General features: G+C 42.6%; 1 protein-coding gene across 2 annotated transcripts; it reads left to right on the top strand.

The window, feature by feature from the left end:
- Positions 1-1118: 1118 nt before the first annotated feature.
- On the top strand, positions 1119-21220 carry col1a1b (collagen, type I, alpha 1b). 2 transcript variants are annotated; one of them, XM_008301537.1, is made up of 51 exons: positions 1119-1347; positions 2765-2959; positions 3627-3646; positions 3853-3888; positions 4663-4755; positions 5267-5362; positions 5458-5502; positions 5671-5724; positions 6073-6126; positions 6354-6407; positions 6679-6732; positions 6825-6878; positions 6977-7021; positions 7185-7238; positions 7395-7439; positions 7652-7705; positions 8591-8689; positions 8787-8831; positions 8917-9015; positions 9127-9180; positions 9298-9405; positions 9668-9721; positions 9845-9943; positions 10036-10089; positions 10211-10309; positions 10568-10621; positions 10731-10784; positions 10962-11015; positions 11130-11183; positions 11464-11508; positions 11615-11713; positions 12906-13013; positions 13563-13670; positions 14042-14095; positions 14258-14311; positions 14453-14560; positions 14704-14757; positions 14860-14913; positions 15014-15175; positions 15293-15400; positions 17211-17318; positions 17440-17493; positions 17616-17723; positions 17818-17871; positions 17989-18096; positions 18310-18363; positions 18678-18785; positions 18878-19157; positions 19251-19441; positions 19534-19776; positions 19882-21220. In XM_008301537.1, exons 1-51 carry the CDS (start codon positions 1266-1268, stop codon positions 20026-20028), a joined length of 4371 nt encoding a protein of 1456 aa, XP_008299759.1. In that variant the 5' UTR covers positions 1119-1265; the 3' UTR covers positions 20029-21220. The 2 variants fall into 2 exon arrangements, with proteins under 2 accessions (XP_008299759.1, XP_008299760.1); XM_008301538.1 differs by having other exon boundaries at positions 1120-1347; positions 5294-5362.
- Positions 21221-22000: the final 780 nt, after the last annotated feature.

The raw sequence follows: 22000 nt of genomic DNA, 5'->3' as shown, positions 1-22000 counted from the left end.
AACGTGTCCACGACGTGTAACCAGACTGCTTTGTGGATCTGCCAGATTTTCTTCTCTCTCTCTCTCTCTCCCTCTCTCTGTCTCTAACATCGTGGGATGGCCTTGTCTCTTTTTTGAAAAAAAGAAGAAAAAAAAAAGTGGATTTTAACACAGATAGTTGTACATCTTTTAAACTTTTTATGGTGTTCCGTTTAGATGACTTTTAATACATTGAGAGTACTAAAAGCGTTATTATTGGTAGGAGTTGATGAGGTGTAGAGGTTTATTCTTGGGAATGTGGCAACATTTCATAATGACATTAGGTTTGGAGTTAGTATTTCCTTTAAAGATGACTGTGACTGGATGCAATGTGTGTGTGAAGTTCTGCATTTGTGCTGTTTGTACAGTATGTTGGTGTTAATCTGCAGTTCCTTGTGAATGCTTGATACTCAGAAGGTGTGGAGACCCAGAAAAAGAGAGAGAAATGCACAAAGACATGAAAGGATTTCCTCTCAAGAATATCTGTAAGTTGCAGAAGCACATAATAAGTTTTAATAAGAAAATAGTTTCATCTTCCGAACATTTAAGAAGCCACAGACCAGCTTGGTAACATTTTAACCTCCATCTGGATAGCTCTTCGTGCGTAATTGCGCACACGTCACTTCAGCTGGTACTAATGCTCACTTCTTTTTAAAAGAGAAAACACTGTTCCCATCACGAAATAAAAGTATTTAAACAAGACGACTCCCTGCACAAATGTAATCGAACCCCAGCTGCTCAGCACATCCTTTGTAAACTGGGGATCTGCTAATATAATCCAGCTAAAATCGGGCTCTGCGACGCAGCTTCTCAGCTCGGACTCCGGAAAGATCAAACACCCCCAAACAAACAAACGTCTCAATTAAGAAAATCCGTGGAGAGTGAGAAGATGATCGAACACGTCTGAACGCTGGAGAGCCGGCGCGTAAATGGTGACCGTGTTCATCGTCCACGTTTGAGCTGAAACGTGAACTTGTTTGACATGTTTTAAGACGTCCCCCTCTCTGTGATGAAGGAGGGACTCTGCCGCTCGAACATGTACAAGTTTATCTGGTGCGCACAGGACCTCCCCAAAAGTTTTGGCATATAAAAGCCAAGCTAACTCATTTGTTTAGGCAGTAGGGAGTTTCTGCTAGGGTCTGGATTGGAGTAACACGCAGACCGGACCCTACCCTGTATGAGTGGTGTCTGAGGAGAAAAAGAGGATCCCCCTTGCCGCAAAGAATCTACATGTCTAATATTTAGACATGTTCAGCTTTGTGGATATTCGGTTAGCGCTGTTGCTCAGCGCAACAGTGCTTTTGGCGAGAGCTCAAGGCGAGGATGATAGTAAGTATCACTTTCAAACATTGATTTGAGTCTTTTTTTCCCCCCTCCTCTGGCACCCTCAGGATGTGGATGGATGCTGAGCAGTTTTGCTGGAACTGACCGTCCTCTGCGGGACTCCAGTGGGCAGAGTGATGGTGAAAAGTTGTTACACAGTGATTGTGTTTTTTCTTTTTTCTTTCCGAGATCTGGAGGCGAATAGGAATTTATAGACTGGATTTTTTTTTTCTCCTTTATTGTTTGCTGCTCTCACTGACGTGCAGATACATGCTCAGTGTGCGTCCTCCTGCTGGAGAGCAAACCTGAGGGGCGCAGCTGCACTCTCTGATGCGCAATGACAGGACATTGAGTTCAAAGAAGGCTGGAGCGCAGGCTGATAGAAATTTGAGCTAGAAAATAAATGAAAGGCAGTTTTTATTGCATAAACTTAGTTTGGAAAGCAGTTTTCAGAAGTTTTAGGAAACTTTACCCCAGTTCACAAATGTGTGCTAAAGCCTGTACATTCCAAAGCTTAAATCTTTTTTCCGACATTTTCACCGAATGCGCACCAAAAGTGAGCAAATAGAAGTTTTTTTTTAAGATAACAAAACATAAGAATTGAGACTTTTATCAGTCATGTTAATAGTGCAACAGGGCTTTGGATGGATGTCAGACAGAATGAAGTCTTTTTTCATTCTTTTTTTTAACATCAGTTTGTATAAAACTGATTTGGGTCGCTGAAAAAATGACAACGGAAAAATCGCTGAAGTCTGACGTCGACAGTGAAATAGTCTAGACATCAATTAATCACCATCCAGGAGAGGGTGCGGAAGGCCTCCGTTTTGCAGGGTAGCAGCGCCGCTTTGTGGCAAACTGTGGAACTGTGCGTCCATCCTCCAAACCTCGGGCCTCCCACTTCATCCTGAAAAGTGATTAGTGTAATTTTCCACTCCAGGTTCTAGAGGAGAAACTCTTAAACTTTTCCCGTGCAGGAATGTTGGACGGTAATTTTTGGCATCTTGGTTCTGTCTTCGGGCTGTATTTTGGCATAAAACAGCCTCAAATGACTTATAGCTCAGTGTAGACATACATGGATGTTAGAGTCATTACAAGCTCTTTTCCTGCTCACAAATCAGTCACCAAACACTGGATTTTGTAAGAGCTTATTTCTTGACTTTGGCAACTCCAGATGTAGTCCAAAATAGAGACATTATTTCACTGAACTTTGTCTTACTTTAGATGCAAGCAACACATCCTTTTCCCGCTTTTAGTGAACTGTATTTACAAGCAGAATCCCTGCCCACACACCTGTAAAGCAAAGGTCAAACATACCTGCATACTGTGGATCTAAACCAGCTTTCATACAACACTTATATCTGCATTATTGGTTATTTACTGTCAGTGTCGCCAAACTCATCGTCATCATTTTGCTTTGTCTCAGGCACATTCGGCAGCTGCACATTAGATGGACAGTTGTACAACGACAAGGATGTATGGAAACCAGAGCCCTGCCAGATCTGCGTCTGCGACAGCGGAACCGTCATGTGCGATGAGGTGATCTGCGAGGACACATCCGACTGCGCCGACCCCATCATCCCAGACGGAGAGTGCTGCCCCATCTGCCCCGACACTGATGGTACACTCTCCCCCCCTCCACCCACCCATCACCAATTCTGTGGTTTAATTAGCTTTGTGGCGCCACCTAGTTTCCTCCCCACTCCATCTATGACCACATGGATTTGAGGCCCTCAGCCTGTCTTCCTGCCTGCCTGCCTGCTTGCTTGAGGATTTTCTCTCAGAAACGAACCGCTCTGGATTACGTTTTGTTCACTTTTAATAAGCATTCTCTTAACGATGGATTATATCTTCTGTTTGATGCAGTCTGGCAATGAATATATACATTTCCAGCATGCCTACCTGTGCAGTGACACTGCAGGGGGCAGAAGGGTTTTTACCCGTCACATTCTCCAAACAATATTTATATCTTTCCTCCTTTTCTGCTACGGAAATGATTCAGCAGTTATGCTTTTAGATCGGGTTTGATCTGCCCTGACTCCCAACCTGCTACAGATAGATTTGACTTACAGCTTGATGAGATGAGATAAATTTTATTGATCATACAGAAGACATTCGCTTATCACAGCAGTTCAAAAGTGACGAGAGTAAGAAAGCCATAAATTACAAACTTTATACGGCTTGAAGCTAAGCTTAACCCAGCACTTTCAGATGATGTCGAATATGATGAATGTGTCTCATAAATGTTCAAGAGGTGTTGACGTGTTTTTTTTCTGTTGGTTTTGTAGGCTTGGAACCAGTGACTGAGGTATTTTTGCACTTTTACTTTGAATAATATTGAAAATGAAGTGAGGCAAGAGCATGAACAAACATAATGATTTCTGTTTAGAGATGTTGGCAGTTTAGGTTGTTAGATTAGTTATGCCTGCTTATATTCTAGATAATGCATTTGTCTTTAAAGTCTGGATGAAATATTGTAGTGTAGCCTAACTCCGTTTTTCTGTCCATCTGTAGCCATCAGTTGGAGACGTTGGCCCCAAGGGAGACAACGTAGGTTCTGTTCATGTTCTTCAATGCAAATGACACCTGTTTAGGAATAACTGTATATATGTGCTATGTGGACTATAATAATGTTTAAGGCAACTTATTCTTCATAGATATTTTTAAACAGGATTATTTTATATATTTGTATCTGAAAGACTAACATGTCACTGTTTCTGTGCTGTGTGGTTTTTTGTGTAGTTTTGTTAACAGATAATATTGTCTCAGGAACATTTAGGCAGAAATCATGCAAGTTGTCATTTTTGCTGCATTGCATTTAGTTTTTTTCACAAGATTTTTAGCTTTGCTGCATGTTTGCAGAGTGAAAACTGTAAAAATCTTCACAGCACCTCTGTGTATTTGCTGAATGAGCCCCAACAAACTGACGTAAAAGCTGATGACGTAACTGTCAGCAGTGACCTTTTGATAATTAGGTCACAAGGTCAAGAGGTCATTGAAAGTTCAGAGGTCAGCTAAGAGCAACCTGGTTATTGAATGACAACAAGAAAGCAAAAATGAGATCATCTTTAAAATTAAAACACAGCTTTTATTTTTTTAAAATTCAAAATAACAGTACCTAACTTATTTTTTTTTGGGTACAACAAGTGAAAAAAGAATTGTATAATGTCTCAGTATACGATTGAGCTACAAAATGTGCATTAAAGCTATTTGTTATTCATCTTTGTGATGTTATAAAACGTGTATCCTAGTGTGTAGTGGATGTGCTGATGACTGGACTTCTTGTAATGAATATTGATCATATCTGTGCGATCTTTTCTGCAGGGTCCAGTTGGTCCTCCTGGCAATGATGGAATCCCCGGACAGCCCGGCCTTCCCGGCCCTCCCGGCCCCCCTGGCCCCCCTGGCCTTGGCGGAGTAAGTATCATCAAGTCAGAACACCCAGAAAGGGTTCAAAGATTAAGTTTTGTATATGATTTTAGTCTGTTTACAATTGAGATACATGTAATTTCTAGTTATTTTTGCAATCCAGTTCTGTCTGTAGATCTTTATTATACATAGACAGAATTAAGAAGGAAGATCCAAAGGTGAAACTTTATGCCAGAAAGAGAGAAAGTTTCTGAATTAGCATTTCAGCACTAAGAGAGCAGACAGCTCCCTTCTCCTCAGGTTAGCTCTGAGGAAAGTGCACCGATTCTCGTGTTAATCTCACCGGTTAAGTTTGACGGCCTTGAGTGACACGTGAAAGCATTTTAACATACTAGTATTAGTACTGCAGGAACCTTAGTTTGCTGTATTTCTCACTTAAAATAGAAGTCTTTACACTGTAGGATGTGACTCAGAGTGACAAAGTAAAACTATCAAAAGAAAAAAAGCACTTTTCAGATGTCCTATGTAACTTAGTGCTCTTATGTGCCATTCTCCAAAGCCCATTCTTCATAATTTCCCCTCACAGAACTTCTCTCCTCAAATGAGCTACGTTGACCCCTCCAAATCCAGCGGCCCAGCTGTTCCAGGCCCAATGGTAGGAAGGCTTTTCTCTCTCCTTCAAAATACCTGCATTTGCTGAACATGCCGAGAAAGAAATCTAATGGCTTCTTCTTTGTTTATCATCAATAGGGTCCTATGGGTCCCCGTGGTCCTCCTGGAAATGCTGGCTCCTCTGTAAGTATTTTCTTATCAGTTACAGCTACTCCCTTTATCAGCATGCTCTCAATACCCCCCCCCCCACAGTTTGCCAAAAATATATTTTCTAGCATGACAGTGTATCCGAGATGAATATGTAATATAAAGAAGATGTTGTATTGAATTGTTTTTATTTTTGCCTCCCAGGGTCCTCAGGGATTCACTGGACCCCCTGGAGAGCCCGGTGAGCCCGGAGCTGCTGTGAGTATACATAATGTTTTACTAAATAAACTCTTATTTTCTCCAAGATAAAGATGTTGAGTTTAGGCGTGAAAACAAGGCCAGTTTAATTCATATTAACGTTGCACACATCACTGCTCTGTTTTCTAGTTCTTACTAGCTCAGTTGTGAGCCTCAGAAATCTGCATGATTGTTTTTAGTAGAGCTGTACTTACACTTTAGACAGTTTACTTGCTGTTGTAACTGCTGACCCACTGACACACATCTGCACAGCATCGCTTTGTGACAACGTGCTTCTTATTCAGACTTTTTCCTGAAATAGTCAACATTGATTTGGTGCTAATCCAGTTATTTATTGGTGTTTTTTAGGGACCCATGGGTTCTCGCGGTCCTTCAGGTCCCCCCGGAAAGAACGGAGATGATGTGAGTGATTTCTGACTATTTTGTTCACTGTTTGTATTTGATGAAGTACTTTCATGCATAACCTGCAGAAACACACAGCTAAAGCTAAATCCTTTGTTGTTATTTTCTCATATGTCATAAATCTTTAGGTCTTCTTTTTGATTGAATAAAGGAACCATAGTATGCTCAGTGATATTGTTCTTTTCCACACCTACATATTTACCTCCTTTTTCGTGTGTTTTCAACAGGGTGAGCCCGGCAAAGCTGGACGCCCTGGTGAGCGTGGAGCTGCTGGCCCTCAGGTGAGCGATTCCCACTGAAGGACCACTAAAGGTCAAATGATGGTCAGCCAGAATGAATCCTGTATTACTGTTAATGTGAAAGCTGACAGTCAGAATACACACAAGGGCACACAAGATTATTTTAGTCATCTTTAAATATTCTGTCCAGTATGTTCAGTAGGTTCAATCCTGGTTGTACTTCCTCTAAATTTGCAGAAAAACACAAATTTTAAAGCTTATTAGACAAAGTTGCCGTGCATGTTTTTGAAACTTTCTTGTTTTCCTCATGCAGGGTGCTCGTGGATTCCCTGGAACCCCCGGACTCCCTGGCATCAAGGGACACAGAGTGAGTTTGGAAGAATTATCATTTTCAGCTGCTGTGACGTTGCTATGAGGAGTGACTGAGCTGATTATGATGCTTCCTGATTTTGTCCTCAGGGTTTCAGCGGTCTGGATGGAGCCAAGGGAGACGCTGGTCCCGCTGGCCCCAAGGTAAGATAGCAGGATGAGCTGTAAAATCATATAAACTGCACCTATATTTCTGTTTAAACAGCAAGTCCAGAGCTAATTGCGTCTGTGTTTGTCTACAGGGAGAGCCTGGTTCCCCTGGTGAGAATGGTGTCCCCGGTGCCATGGTACGTTTTATCTCACAACACATGAAAGAATAAAATTATTTCTTGCAGTAATAGGGAAGATTTCATGCAAGGCTGATCTGATTTATATCTTCATAAAGGGTTAAGTGAGATGCCGTAGTATTGTTACGCTAAAATTGTTCTATTTTTTTTCTGTCATTTCTAGGGTGCTCGTGGTCTTCCTGGTGAGAGAGGCCGCCCTGGACCTCCTGGCCCTTCTGTAAGTGTCTCTTCCCAATGTTACGCACTTACTAAAACACCTGCTAGTGAAAAACCGCACTACAACTAGAGCATGACTCTGTTTACCTTTGGTATTCAGTCTCTTACAGTTATTTAGATGTGCAAATGCCTGATGTGATCTCTTCCTCCTCTGCAGGGTGCTCGTGGTAATGATGGCAACACTGGTGCTGCTGGTCCTCCTGTAAGTATTTTTGCATTGTTTATTGCCACTTTATTTGAGGTTATACCCCCTATTTAAAGATGTTACATACATCTACAATAAGATATTCAGTACAGTGTTGATTTGGTACCAAACAGATGCTATTTAGATGCAGCATCAGCTCTTCTGTCAGAATATTAGATGTCTTAGTGGATCAATATTGGCTGTTAACATCATGTATTGGTATTTTTTAGGGACCTACCGGACCTGCTGGTCCCCCTGGATTCCCCGGTGGTGCTGGTGCTAAGGTAAGTCTACTAATAATCTGGCCATCGCATTAAAAATAGCCTGTCGATTTGGTTTGTCCCACTTGGATTAGGTGCAAGAATACTGCTCGGCTTTACTGTCAAACTTCAAACACAGGATTGTATTTGAATTTATTAGTCTTGCGCTTTCTTTGCAACCCTCATAGACCTGACTCGCTGTTTCATAATCTCCCTCATGTTGCTTATTAGCAGAAAACCAGGGTTCAGTAACTGTGCAGATGAAACCCTGTCATCTCACTTTAACTGTAGGAGATTTTAGACTTTCTAGGATCAACATTCGGGAAACTTTCCAAAGCAAAGTCTTCAGATTCTCTCTATACCACTGTCATTAAACACCATGTTGTCAAACTGAAAATAACATATTTGGCCTTATACTGAATATCCCAGGTGAGCACTTTAGCCACCAGATGGCATCAGTAGACCACTAATAGCACCTCACCTCTGCTGCCTCTCCTCTGTGCTGCTGTTAGTGAAGGATCTATTTTAATATCCAGTAACTCTCACCTATGATGAAGTCACACATGCCTGAGCTATTTTAGGAATCAAGAGGAGGAGAAATAAGCTGCCAGAGATGTGACAGCAGTCAGAAACTGGGCTGCAATGACAGAAAAATCCAGCTGTTTGAAATCATTACTTACAATGAATCATTTTAAGATTATTCGAGGGACTCTTTTGTCTTTATTTGTGCTATTTCTTTGTAATTTAACTCTTTTAAAATCAAGCTGTGTAATTTTCCACGAGTGTAAACAAATTAACTTTAAAATTAATGCTTGTTCATGTATACAGAGCGATTTATTTCTGATTGAACAGGCCACCACGTGATACTACAGGTGCAGATTTCTAAGATATTGTTGCTTCCCTCCACAGGGAGAGGGCGGTCCTCAGGGAGGCCGTGGATCTGAGGGACCCCAGGGAGCCCGTGGTGAGCCTGGTAACCCAGGACCTGCTGGACCTGCCGGACCTGCTGTGAGTAGATACTAGACTTGTCTGTAGGCACTTCTTTTCCACACTGTTTGACAAGGAAAAAATATAAAATGCTTGTTTTTCGTTCCTCTGTCAACAGGGTTCCCCTGGATCTGATGGTTCCGCTGGTGCTAAGGGTGGTCCTGTAAGTATCATCCACATCGCTTGTGTTTATTGCACTTGAATCCTCCACATGAAGTCCTCTGACTCGCAAACTCTCCATCCCACAGGGTGCTGCTGGTATTGCTGGTGCTCCTGGTTTCCCCGGTTCTCGTGGTCCTGCTGGAGCTCAGGGAGCTATTGGTGCTCCTGGTCCCAAGGGTAACAATGTGAGTAGGACTATTGATTATGTGAATGTGGAGCTTTTCTGTCAAGATACATCATTGTTAAGTGCTATAAAGATCCAGGCCTAAATTGATTTTGTACATTTCTGCCAACAGGGTGACCATGGTAACCCTGGTCCTAAGGGAGAGCCTGGTGGCAAGGGAGAGCCTGTAAGTTTCAAAATGCTTCAATCCCTAACTGTTTCTAACCATTTATTTCCTACTTTGAGTGATATAAGAAAACAAACAAAACATGGTTTGTCTGACTGACTTTCCTGTCTTTTCCAGGGCCCCGCTGGAGTTCAGGGACTTCCCGGCCCCTCTGGTGAGGAAGGAAAGAGAGGACCTCGTGGAGAGCCTGGTGGTGCTGGACCCCGTGGACCCAATGGAGAGCGTGTACGTTACATCTCATTCTCATTCTTATCTAATTTTTCTCAGATACTTGCAGCTGCATTTCTAGTGCCTCACAGCAACATAGTGTTAAAACCCTCAAGACCTTCCCACCACTGGAGACCTCATTGTTAAAACCCTGTGATTTGTGCTTCTACAAAATCTTCTGCACATTTACAGTATGTTAAATTCCCAGGGGATTCACCCGTCAGGTGTTTCCTGATCACCTACATCTAGTGAGTGACACGATTTTCTGTTTTTCCCTTAGGGTGCCCCTGGTGCTCGTGGTTTCCCTGGTGCTGATGGAGCTGCTGGTGGCAAGGTGAGTCAGTCAGTCTACCCAATGATCCTTCAACCAGATCAGGAGCAGATTTATCAAACTTTAAACCCTTTAACATATTTAAACATACCCAGATTTCCTGACTCTTTTCTGCTTGTATGACAGGGTGCCCCTGGTGAGCGTGGTGCCCCTGGCCCAATGGGATCTCAGGGAGCCACTGGTGAGTCTGGCAGCTCTGGTGCTCCTGGTGCCCCTGGCTCCAAGGTGAGTTCAACACCGTATTTCTTCAGATGTACCATTTCCATGCTAAAGCTCTTTATGTTCAATGAATCTCACATGTGGCTTGGTCTCCTTAGGGTATGACTGGTAGCCCTGGAAGCCCCGGCCCTGACGGCAAAGCTGGACCTGCTGTAAGTACCAAGACTTACTTGATTTTAAAAAATGTGTCATGCAGTGCAAAGGAATCTAAGCTCTTAAGAATCAAATCAAACTGGATCTATTCTTAATATTTCCTGTATTCTCCTCCTGTAGGGTGCCACTGGACAAGATGGCCGCCCTGGACCTCCTGGCCCCTCTGGAGCCAGAGGACAGCCTGGAGTAATGGGATTCCCCGGACCCAAGGGAGCCGCTGTGAGTAAACAGAACTTCTTGCTTTCTTTTCAACTGTAAAAACAAGAACATTATTGAAATTGATAATTTGTTGCATTTATTCTGGCAACCCCAGTCTTTGTAGAGCTAAATAAAACCCCAAATTTTGTCAATAAATTAAATTCAATGGTAATTATAACAAATAGCTTTTTGTGGCCCAAAAACTCAAATCAAGTAGGAATACTGATGTGAAATCCCCCATATAGCAGTTGTAAGTATGGACTTATTTCTTTTTAACAGGGTGAGAGTGGAAAGGCTGGCGAGAGAGGACCCGCTGGTGCTGCTGGCGCTGTTGTAAGTACTTTTATATTTTCAAAACTACAAGTCAATGAAGGTTTTTATCAAAATGAAAATACTAAAAGAGCAGTTGATAACTTACTTTGGGTAATGTTTTTGTTCACAGGGTGCTCCTGGCAAAGATGGTGACGTTGGTGCTCCTGGATCTTCTGGCCCTGCTGTATGTATCTCATCTGCATTATTTCATTAACAAGCATGGAATGTTTTTTTTACCATCAGACAAAGCCATAGTTGTACATTTTATGAGCCTGACTTTATAGATAGTTAAAATGAATCATAGTGTATGTGATGTGCTTGCATGAGTTTCTCATCATTTTGTTTTCTCCTCTCTGTTCAGGGACCTGCTGGTGAGAAGGGTGAGCAGGGACCTGCTGGTCCTCCTGGATTCCAGGTGGGTTTTAAGAGTATTCTAGCTGCCAGAGTGCTGTCTTTTGTTTGGATTTATATTTTTTAGTTGTGTCACACTTGTTAGTGCTAAACTTTTTTACCTTTCTTTCTTGTGCAGGGTCTTCCCGGACCCCAAGGTGCTACTGGTGAGACTGGCAAGCCTGGTGACCAGGTATGAATCACATGGAATTGTAAACGCACAAATCTTAGTTTTTGTCTCCCAATTTGTGCACAATTGTAAGCTCAGCCTTCATGTGCAGCCTTGGATATAGTCCCTTTAGACATCTTCTAGAGAGTCAGATGTACAGCACATAAAACCATGTACAGATTTATTATTACAAATTATGTCGTTATACTCTGTCGTTTTTTTTCCTTCTCAAGATTGTGTCATTGTACATCATTTTGAAATCATACATCATGATAACTTCCTCTCCTCTCCCTGTTTTGTTCAGGGTGCTCCCGGTGAGGCTGGACCACCTGGCCCATCTGGCCCAAGAGTGAGTATCTCCTACATTTCAGAAGCAAACCATTTTCACCTTCTCTGGCAAACACTGTTCACCTGGTGGAAAAGATTGTGACCAATGTGTTTCCTCTTTCCTTCAGGGCGACAGAGGATTCCCTGGTGAGCGTGGTGGCCCCGGACCTGTTGGCCCAGGTGGACCTCGTGGTGCTCCTGGCCCTGCTGGTAACGATGGAGCCAAGGTAGGCTAATGTATATTAAAATTTAAAAAAAAAAAAAAGAAAGAAAAAAACAACTCTCCTTAAACACAGATTTTGCAGTTAAGGTGGCTAAATCTCACATGTCAGTCCAGTAGGACTGGACCCGAATAGCTGAATAGCCGACTATTCGTTCGCTGGGCTGGAATCGGGATATCAATTTTGATCTCCAAATACCATAAAATAGCACATTTGTTCATTTTAAATAGTCTGCTAAAGTAGTGAGAGTGAGACAGGGTCTTGTCTCTCATGTCACCTACTTATTTAGCACATTTAAAGCAATACCAGTTAGCTTAAAATGCATTTCTATTTCCCCACAGAAATGAGCAACAAAGCAAATTTAGGGCTAAATTAAATGTAAAGGCCAAAACTTTGCAATATCATTGAGATAAATGATTCACAATGAGAAAGAAATATTAGCAGAACGAGGTTCTGGGAGGGCTGCCATCTGCCTCCACCGGTTAGACAGCGGAGAGAGAAAAAATCTATGCAGAGAGAGATTTATGCAGAAATTAGCACCGTTTTGATTCCAGATACAAACTCAGCTGCTGATTTAAAGGACAGACAGGCAAGAGGATCCATTAAAACAACACAATAAGTGTCAACTCTTGTTTGAGTTAGTCAGCAGCAGATCAGATTCCTTTGGATTTAAATGTCCTCAGTCGTGTGACGTCTACCCTGCTGTGATAGTATTTAATTTAAAGTTTCAGATAGAAAATGGGCAACACATCTGTCATCTGTTCTAAATATTGATCCAAATGTACACGTACACACAGATGCACACATGGACATGTAAAGCCTCGAGTGCAGGAAATATTTTACCTCGCACCGGATCATAAGAAACAAAACTGCTGCACTACTTTCTCAAAGGTAAAGCTATTATACAGAATCTTCCAGGCATCACAACAAGTAATGAATACATGAGTAAAGCTGACAAAGGTCTGGGCTCAAAAAACTGAAAAAGCTAGGTTTTATTTCTTTATCATAAACAGTATAGTGACCCCTTGTTGACCTCTGGTGATCAAACACAAATCATCTCCACAGTATTCACAATATACGCACATTAACCCAACACTGTTCTCTGATTATTCTTTGTGAATTGCTCCCTCTCAGCTAATTTAATATCATCAGTGGGTACTAATGTGAGCATTTTGTTTTTACTTTTGTGCTTTCACAGGGAGAGCCCGGTGCTGCTGGTGCCCCCGGTGGTGTGGGATCCCCCGGTATGCAGGGAATGCCTGGTGAGCGTGGAGCTGGCGGTCTCCCCGGTGTCAAGGGAGAGAGAGTGAGTATCAGTACAGCTCGGGTAGTAGCTGTTTCATATTTGTATCAGCGATAATGGGACTCAGTTTAACTTACTGATCATTAGGATTATTTCAAAGCTTATAAGAGACAATATAAATCATACATGTTGTATCACCTGAAGAGTTCAATGTTATTTCCCTCATTTAATTTCATTTTTTCATTCATTTAGTGGAGTTTTCAGGTTAATTAACCTAGAAAGAAGTAATTATGAAATATTTCCAAAAATTTTGAGACAGGAATTGAGATCACTTCCCTAATGTAAATCTCAGAAATCTCAGAATAGATGCCAAAAATGTCAATTATCATTCCAACTATAGGGCTTTTTAAAAATCTTTTAAATGCTTGCCGGTATTGAGGTGTTTATTTTCTCTGACAATAAGCCAAAAGTGGTTCAGTAAATGTAAACAATGGCTGCTTTCAGTTTTCGCAACCAATCACCCAAATATATATTACTAACATGTTTGGGTTCTTAAAACTGCATACTTTTTATCATCTCAATTGATTGTTTATAACCTGTCTCTCTTTTTAGGGTGATGGTGGTGCCAAGGGAGTTGATGGTGCCCCCGGCAAAGATGGCGTTCGTGGTCTGACTGGTGCTATTGGAGTCCCTGGACCCCCTGGTGCTCAGGGTGAGAAGGTGAGATCAGACATTGGTTTGGACATACAAATATCAGCTGTCATGAGCTTGCTTGATCTTTTCCTCCTCCTCCTGCACAATTAAAGTCATCTGCTTTTACTACACATTTAGTACATACATGAATAGAGCCTCATTTTCAGAAGTGTCCTTCAAGCTTTCAAATGATTGTCTCAAACAATTTAATAGAAAACCACTTATGTAGCTCCAAAAATCTCCTACAAATAGATATTCAGCTCTTTACTTTCTAACTTTGATATCTGCCCTTTGGCTCAAAGATGGTGTATCTGCACACAATTTGTGCCAAAGACTCTGACTTTGACAATAAAGTAAATGTTTAGGATAACCAACTTCTTCCTCACCTCTGGCTTTAGGGAGAGCCTGGTGCCCTTGGAGTCGCTGGACCAACTGGACCTCGCGGTGCCCCTGTAAGTTTTCCTCCGAATGCAAAATCTGATTAAAACTTGAAATGTTCTAAAACCAAAATTGGTGAAAGCAAGTTGATCTGTATCTTCAGTACATAGCGTGTAGTAAATGTATGCACAAATATGACTTGAGTAACCTTAAAATGTCAATTATTACTCTACCAGGGTGAGCGTGGAGAGACTGGACCTTCCGGACCTGCTGGATTTGCTGGACCTCCTGTAAGTGTTTTACTTTTCACCCTGGTATTTTTATGTTTAAATGCTGACAATTGTGTGAAAATACTGCACGAATACACTGAGTAAAGACCAGAACAGGCTTGAGAAGACATGTACTGATGTGTCTTTTTCCTCCCACCTTAGGGTGCTGATGGTCAGCCTGGTGCCAAAGGAGAGTCTGGTGACACTGGACCCAAGGGAGACGCTGGTGCTCCTGGACCTGGTGGACCTGTTGGAGCTGCTGGACCTCAGGTAGGTCGGCCCACATACAACCCAAACAAGTATCAAAGTGATGTCAGGTGGAGTTGACAATGAGTTTAATGAAGGAAACTTCTTTCAAAGGATCATAGTTTCTCTAAGTTATTATTAAATTGTGCTTCAATTTCTGTCAACAGGGACCTGCTGGACCTCCTGGAGCTAAAGGTGCTCGTGGTGGTGCTGGATCCCCTGTGAGTATCCATCAAGCGTGCATTCATTAAAGCATTATATGACACTCCTGGGGATATGTTTTTTTTTTCTCATTATTTTTTCATGCTTGTGCGTCTTTCTAGGGTGCTACTGGTTTCCCTGGACCTGCTGGAAGAGTTGGACCCCCTGGCCCTGCTGTGAGTTTCAACATGTGCACATAGCCACCTGTTTTTTTGCCATCATAAATTGTCTTCATATCAGTTTGTACATTTCCAACATTCTGTGCTATGTTCCTAGGGAGCTTCCGGACCCCCTGGACCTGTCGGACCTGTCGGCAAAGATGGAGCAAGAGGAGGTCGTGGTGAGACTGGCCCTGCTGGTCGTCCCGGTGAGGCCGGTGCCGCTGGATCCTCAGGACCTGGTGGAGAGAAGGGTTCTCCTGGCTCTGATGGAGCCCCTGTGAGTTCCTGCTGTGCTTTTGCAATAGATGCTTTTTGAAGGTTTTTAACAGCGTGAAAATGTACAGCTGGGATCTGTTCTCATTTTGCTAACTGACCACTTTGTCCTCTTGTGCAGGGTGCCCCTGGTATCCCTGGACCCCAAGGTATTGCTGGACAGCGTGGTATTGTAGGTCTCCCTGGACAGCGTGGAGAGCGTGGTTTCTCTGGTCTGCCCGGACCTTCAGTAAGTGTTCTCTGACTGCACCCTTGTTTGAGTCAATTCTGCACACTATGTGAGCTGTAATACAAACCATCAAATCATCTTTTGTTGTTGTACAGGACGGTATTCCATGAATTTATCATCATTTCATACTTCACTTGTGCACTGAAGACTGTATGTCACAGTTGTGTTCAAAACAATAGCAGTGTTTTTTAAAATGCGAGTAAAGCTCAAAATCCTTATATTTTTATTTCCATTCATTGGGAACACTGCACATTATATTTTACATCAAAACATGAAGAAAAATGTATCAATATTTTAATTACTTTACAGAAAACGAAGGAAAAATTATATTGGACTGTTCAAAAAAATAGCAATGTTTGCATTTTTCATAACAAACTCGAATATTTACTCTATAAAGTGAAAAAAAAAAGTTAAGACTTAGCATTCCTGTGAATCACTAAACTAATATTTAGTTGTATGACCACTGTTTTTGAGAACTACTTGACATTTGCATGGAGTTGACCAACGTCTAGCACCTGTGAGCAGGTATTTCGGCCCAGGATGATCTGACAACCTTCCACAGTTCCTCTGCATTTCTTGGTTTTGCCTCAGACACAGCATTTTTGATGTCACCCCACAAGTTTTCTATTTGCTTAAGGTCCAGGGATTGGGCTGGCCACTCCATATCCTTAATTTTGTTGGTCTGGAACCAAGATGCTGCTTGCTAACTGGTGTGCTGGGGGTCGTTGTTTTGTTGAAACACCCATTTCAAGGGCAGTTCCTCTTCAGTATGAGGCAGCATGACTTCTTTAAGTATTTTGATATAAGCAAATTGATGCATGATCCCTGTTTTGCGATAAATAGGCCCGACGCCATAGTAAGAGAAACAGCCCCATACCATGATGCTTGCACCACCATGCTTGACGATCTTCAAAGTGTACTGTGGTTTGAATTCAGTGTTTGGGGGTCGTCTGACAAACTCTCTGCAGCCCTTGGACCCAAAAAAGAACAATCTTACTTTCATCAGTGCACAAAATGTTTCTCTATTTCTGTTTAGGCCAGTCGATACGTTCTTTGGCAAACTGTATCCTCTTCAGCACATCTTTTTTTTAACTTTGTGGGGGCTTTTTGCTGATAGATTAGCCTCACACAAGCGTCTTCTAATTGTCACAGTACTCACAGGTAACTTCAGATCATCTGTGATCTCCCTGGAGCTGATCATTGGCTGAGTCTTTGCCATTCTGGCTATTGTTCGATTTATTCAAATGGTAGTCTTTCCGTTTTCTTCCGCGTCTCTCTGGTTTTGCTTCGTATTTCAAAACACTAGAGATCATTTTAGCTTTGCAGTCTATCATTTTCTGCACATCTTTATACATTTTCCCCTCTCCAATCAACAATTTAATTAAAGCACGCTGTTCTTTTGAACAGTGTCGGGAACGACAGACCTTCCTCAGGTTTTCAGAGAACTGCATGTCCAACATGTGCTGGCTTCATCCTTAAATAAGGGCCACCTGAATGACACCTGTTTCTCCACATAATGAATGACCTCACTGATTGAACTCCACACTGCTATAATTTTGAACCCACCCCTTTCAATTAATTATTCAAAGACTCAGGAACATGCATATCATGAATGTTGGATTTGCTGGTTTCTCTGTCTCAACTACTGGTAAACTATTTGTCATGTGATAATATAATTTCTACCAAAAACAGTGGCTGATCTGGTTACTCATGTTGGACTGCTATTATTTTGAACACAACTGTGCTTCTGAAACTCTTCTCTGAGGGTTCACCTGCATCCAGATGACTGACCTCTCTTGTTTTTCTTCAGGGTGAGCCTGGAAAGCAGGGACCTTCTGGACTTGTTGGTGAGCGTGGAGCCCCTGGACCTGCTGGACCCCCTGGACTGTCTGGTGCCCCTGGAGAGGCTGGTCGTGAGGTATGAGGTCTCGATCATGAGCAGAAGGCTCTCACATGCTGCAGATGCACCCACAATTTACACATATTCAGGCTTCACTGGCAGACAGTGCTGACTGACCACCTCCCCTGCTCTCCCACAGGGATCTACTGGTCATGATGGTGCACCTGGTCGCGACGGAGCTCCCGGACCCAAGGTAATGCTTTTCTGCTGGACAAGTTTCATCATGTTTGAGCTCTAGATCATACCTAAATAGAAAATACATCTCTCTATAAATGGCCTTTAGCTGCTTATCTCACTGGAAATATACTTCCATAGGGAGACCGTGGTGAGTCTGGTATGTCTGGACCCCCTGGACCTCCTGGTACTCCTGGAGCCCCCGGAGCTGTTGGCCCCTCTGGCAAGACTGGTGACCGTGGAGAGTCTGTAAGTTCCCCTTCATGCCTTTCTTGATCCTGTTCAAAAAAATAACATGTAATGTGCAGATAACTGATTTCACCAACCTCTCTCTTCCCTTTAGGGTGCCGCTGGCCCTGCTGGTCCTTCTGGCCCCGCTGGTGTCCGTGGACCTGCTGTAAGTCTGTCACTACATAATATCTCACACTAATTTACAGACATACTTGAAATATTGCAGAAATCTCACAGGATTTCCTGAACTTGGAATTTTTAACCTTTTGTTGCTTTTATCCAGGGCCCTGCTGGTGCAAAGGGAGACAGAGGAGAGGCTGGTGAGGCTGGAGAGAGAGGCCACAAGGGACACAGAGGATTCACTGGCATGCAGGGTCTGCCTGGACCTGCTGTGAGTAACTTTTAGCACTTTTGGAAGAAATCATTCCTTTACTCACTGCTAACTGTGAAACACTTAACAGGATCTCCTTAACAAATGGGACATACATCTAAGAGTAGATGTATTCATAGTTTTCTAGTTTACTTTGTCAAAACATCACACTTAATATTTAGACTTAATTGATAGGATATTTCAAACATTCCTTTTTTCCATTCCTGCATCTAGGGAACTTCTGGAGAGAGAGGACCCGCTGGTGCTTCCGGACCTGCTGGACCAAGAGTAAGTGCAGCTGTTTCACAATGTGTTGATTTAGACAGTTATTCACGTACTCAAATCTCTACAAATCTGATATTCAAAGAGTGAAAGTGTGTTTTGTGTTCCTTAAATGTTGCCCTTTGAGACAAGACAAAAGTGTCAATCCAGTTGCTAAAAGTGGTTTTACAATAATCCAGAAAGAAAAATAACTTTGTACCTGATGAGCGTGACTCTACATGTGGTAGTTCTTCACTCCTTTGCTAGTTTACACTTGCGCGTAATTTCAGTGAAACAGCAGTCTGAACTGTCATCAACTGATCTTTTGTTTCTGTTCAAAGGGACCTGCTGGATCCAGCGGTGCTGTTGGTAAGGATGGTATGAACGGTATGCCCGGACCCATCGGACCCCCTGGACCTCGTGGTCGCAACGGAGAGATGGGACCTGCTGTAAGTTGTACTGCTGTCTTTATTTCTTTCCACATACCCTCTGACTTTTTGAGGGCATCTGCCATTTTTAAACTCTGGATGACTTGAAACAGGGTCCTCCTGGACCTCCTGGACCCCCTGGACCCCCTGGAGCACCTGGCAGCGGATTCGACTTCATCAGCCAGCCTATTCAGGAGAAGGCACCCGATCCCCTGCGTGGAGGATACCGCGCTGACGACCCCAACATGATGCGCGATCGCGACATGGAGGTTGACACCACCCTGAAGACCCTGACCCAGAAGGTCGAGAAGATCCGCAGCCCCGACGGTACCCAGAAGAGCCCTGCCCGCATGTGCCGTGACCTGAAAATGTGCCACCCCGAGTGGAAGAGCGGTGAGTGGAGATGATGGTCTGACAGAGAATTTAGATAAAGCGTAACTTTATGAAGAACTGAGCTTTAAATTGGTTTATGTCCCTTCGTTTTAGGCATGTACTGGGTTGATCCCAACCAGGGCTCTGCTCTGGACGCCATCAGAGTCCACTGCAACATGGAAACTGGTGAGACTTGCATCGCCCCCAGCAAGTCCAGCATCCCCATGAAGAACTGGTACCTCAGCAAGAACGTCAGAGAGAAGAAGCACGTCTGGTTCAGCGAGTCCATGACCGGTGGACACCAGGTGAGGAAACAAACACAGCATAAAAAAACATCGACTATATTCACGATGTACTATTAAGCCGGTAACACTGTGCGTGTTTGTCTTCCCTCCAGTTCCAGTATGGCGTTAATGGAGCTGATACCGAGGATGTCAACATCCAGATGACCTTCATGCGCTTGATGTCCAACCAGGCCTCTCAGAACGTTACATACCACTGCAAGAACAGCATTGCCTACATGGATTCCGCCACCGGCAACCTGAAGAAGGCTCTGCTCCTCCAGGGATCCAACGACGTCGAGATCAGAGCCGAGGGCAACAGCCGCTTCACATACAGCGTCAGCGAGGATGGCTGCACGGTGAGTTTGAGTTGCCTTACAGCGAAGTTATACCTGTGAAATCATCCTTTAAGGAAGCACTGAGCAGTTTCTGACCATTTCTCCTTGTTTTTTTCCTCTCCACAGTCACACACTGGCTCATGGGGCAAGACAGTCATCAAGTACAAGACAACAAAAACATCCCGCCTGCCCATCATTGACTTTGCTCCTTTGGATGTTGGTGCCCCTGATCAGGAATTTGGCGTCGAAGTTGGCCCCGTTTGCTTCTTGTAAAAATGAAAGAAATATGGACATGACATTGTTGTTTTTTTTCTAGCAGTCATCTCTAAATCCTTTTTTCTATGCATTCAAAACTCACATTCGGCTGCCATTGGTCCACATGCTTTAAAAAAACCACTCTACTGAAGACGGTGTTTGTGTTTTTCCCAATCATGAGAAGTTCTTTTTTTTTTTTGGGACTGCTACTTCAACCGAAACCAACCGCAAGGACACTTTAAAAAGAATCTTTTGTTTCCACTGGCAACAAGAAAATAATATATGCTTGTGTAAAAAAAAAAAAAAATTTCCCCCTGGAGATTGAGAGAAAAAGATCTGCACACGCAATGAAACACAGGTGACTTTTGCCATTTTCTACCACTGCAGAAGGACATTGAAAACAACAAATGATATGTACCATTTTTCTGGTGTTAAATAAATTGTAAAAAGTGTGAAGTGTCTTCTTGTTCTAAATTCATGAGGAAAAAAAAAAAACACCTGAACATTGGTCAGACAAAAGAGCAAGACAACGAAGCTCACCTTCATTGCAATTTGTAGATGGCTACCTCATAACAAGAAGTCACCCCCAGTTTTTCTGGGGGGAAATATTCTACACAACAAGTCTATTGGGGGAAAATTAAAAACAACGACGGTGCTATTACCAAATCAATGAGGTCCAGCTATTGGTGTTTGATGGTGAAACTCTCACTGTCATACTGTAATCGATGCCACTAATGCCTGCAGAACCTTTGGTGCTACTCAATTGACTTTATTGTCTTGTTGTCTATGTAGTGCAATTGTTTTCTTCTTAAGTGTTGGTTTGAGGTCCTCTGAAAAGGTGATCACTGCAGATGTAATGCATGCAATCATGTCTTTTGTAGATAAAAAAAAAAACAAGCAAGTGACTCTGGTTACAATATCATTTCCCTGCCCATGTGTTCAGTGTTGATCCTTCTGTCTGTTTGAACCCACCCCCCCTGTGGAAAAACTCCTCTTCACTAAAAAGAGAAAAACAGCACACATCTCCCACTCTGTTGTTCATGTTGTTTGTTGATGTCTTTTTCGCGAAGGGTTTCTTAAAAAAGAATTTGAAGCAGACCCACTTTCATGGTTTAAAAAGAGAGATTCTGTACTTATTTTGTACATGTATAATAAATCAAGATGTTTTTAATTATTTTGGGTGCTGAAATAAAGCATGTGAAGTGGTCTACTCAGTGGCAGAGTTTTCACTGTTCTGTTTTGCAACTGTTGTGAAACTGGGGTTTTCAGAAAATGATTCAGAAAATAGAAGTTAGCACAGAGGCTGCATTTTTTACATATTTACCTTCGGCTAAGAGATACATAAACATTTCTGCATATGTGTTTAGGAATCAACTGTTCCACAGCAGTTGCACTGAATACTGTTGAGCAGCAGTGAAAACAAGGCCAATATCCAAGATCCCAGCTTGGCTTTTTCTTCCATCTGACACACAAAAATGTCTCTTAAATCATTGGCTCTGCAGCTGAATTTATGTAGAAATCAGACCTGAAAACACTGTAAAATGTCACAGACCACCAAAAACATGCAGATATTGCTGTTTTGTTGTCATACTCAAAGACAGGCACCTAAATTTGCACGAGGATAAAGTTCATCCACAGACCAAACATGATGAAAACAACCAAATCAGATGAAGATACACCAGCGACCCCTTCTGGATATCTGGTGCAACAACAGCTGGTTTAAAAGGCAGCACAAGAGAATCAAACGTGATTTAGTGTTGACTGGAAAGGCTCATGCACCTTTACAGCTTCTTGTAGAAAGCTGTGCCAAAGGAAATAGCTACAGATAAAGGAGACTCTCCGTTTGCTTGCAGTAACTGGAACGTTTCAGTCCTAAGGCCTTCATGAGACGATCCTGAGGGACAAAGAATGTGACAGGCTGATATAACCAACACTTACTCAGGTGAGGCCAATCAGGGAGCTTTTAGCCAATTAGAAAGCCCGTCACCTG

The sequence above is a fragment of the Stegastes partitus genome, unplaced genomic scaffold (assembly GCF_000690725.1).
Source record: "Stegastes partitus isolate 25-593 unplaced genomic scaffold, Stegastes_partitus-1.0.2 Scaffold1684, whole genome shotgun sequence".
Classification (NCBI taxonomy): Eukaryota; Metazoa; Chordata; class Actinopteri; family Pomacentridae; genus Stegastes; species Stegastes partitus.
Note: the sequence above shows the minus strand (reverse complement) of the source record. Positions and strands in the feature narration are given on the sequence as shown.

What these genes read in the sequence shown, in the direction of transcription:
- col1a1b (XM_008301537.1), top strand. Translation starts at nt 1,266, where the DNA reads ATGTTCAGCTTTGTGGATATTCGGTTAGCGCTGTTGCTCAGCGCAACA. An exon ending in CATCTGCCCCGACACTGATG is followed by an intron (nt 2,960 to 3,626) that starts GTACACTCTCCC and finishes TTGGTTTTGTAG; the next exon opens with GCTTGGAACCAGTGACTGAG. An exon ending in CTGGTGCCCCTGGCTCCAAG is followed by an intron (nt 9,944 to 10,035) that starts GTGAGTTCAACA and finishes TGGTCTCCTTAG; the next exon opens with GGTATGACTGGTAGCCCTGG.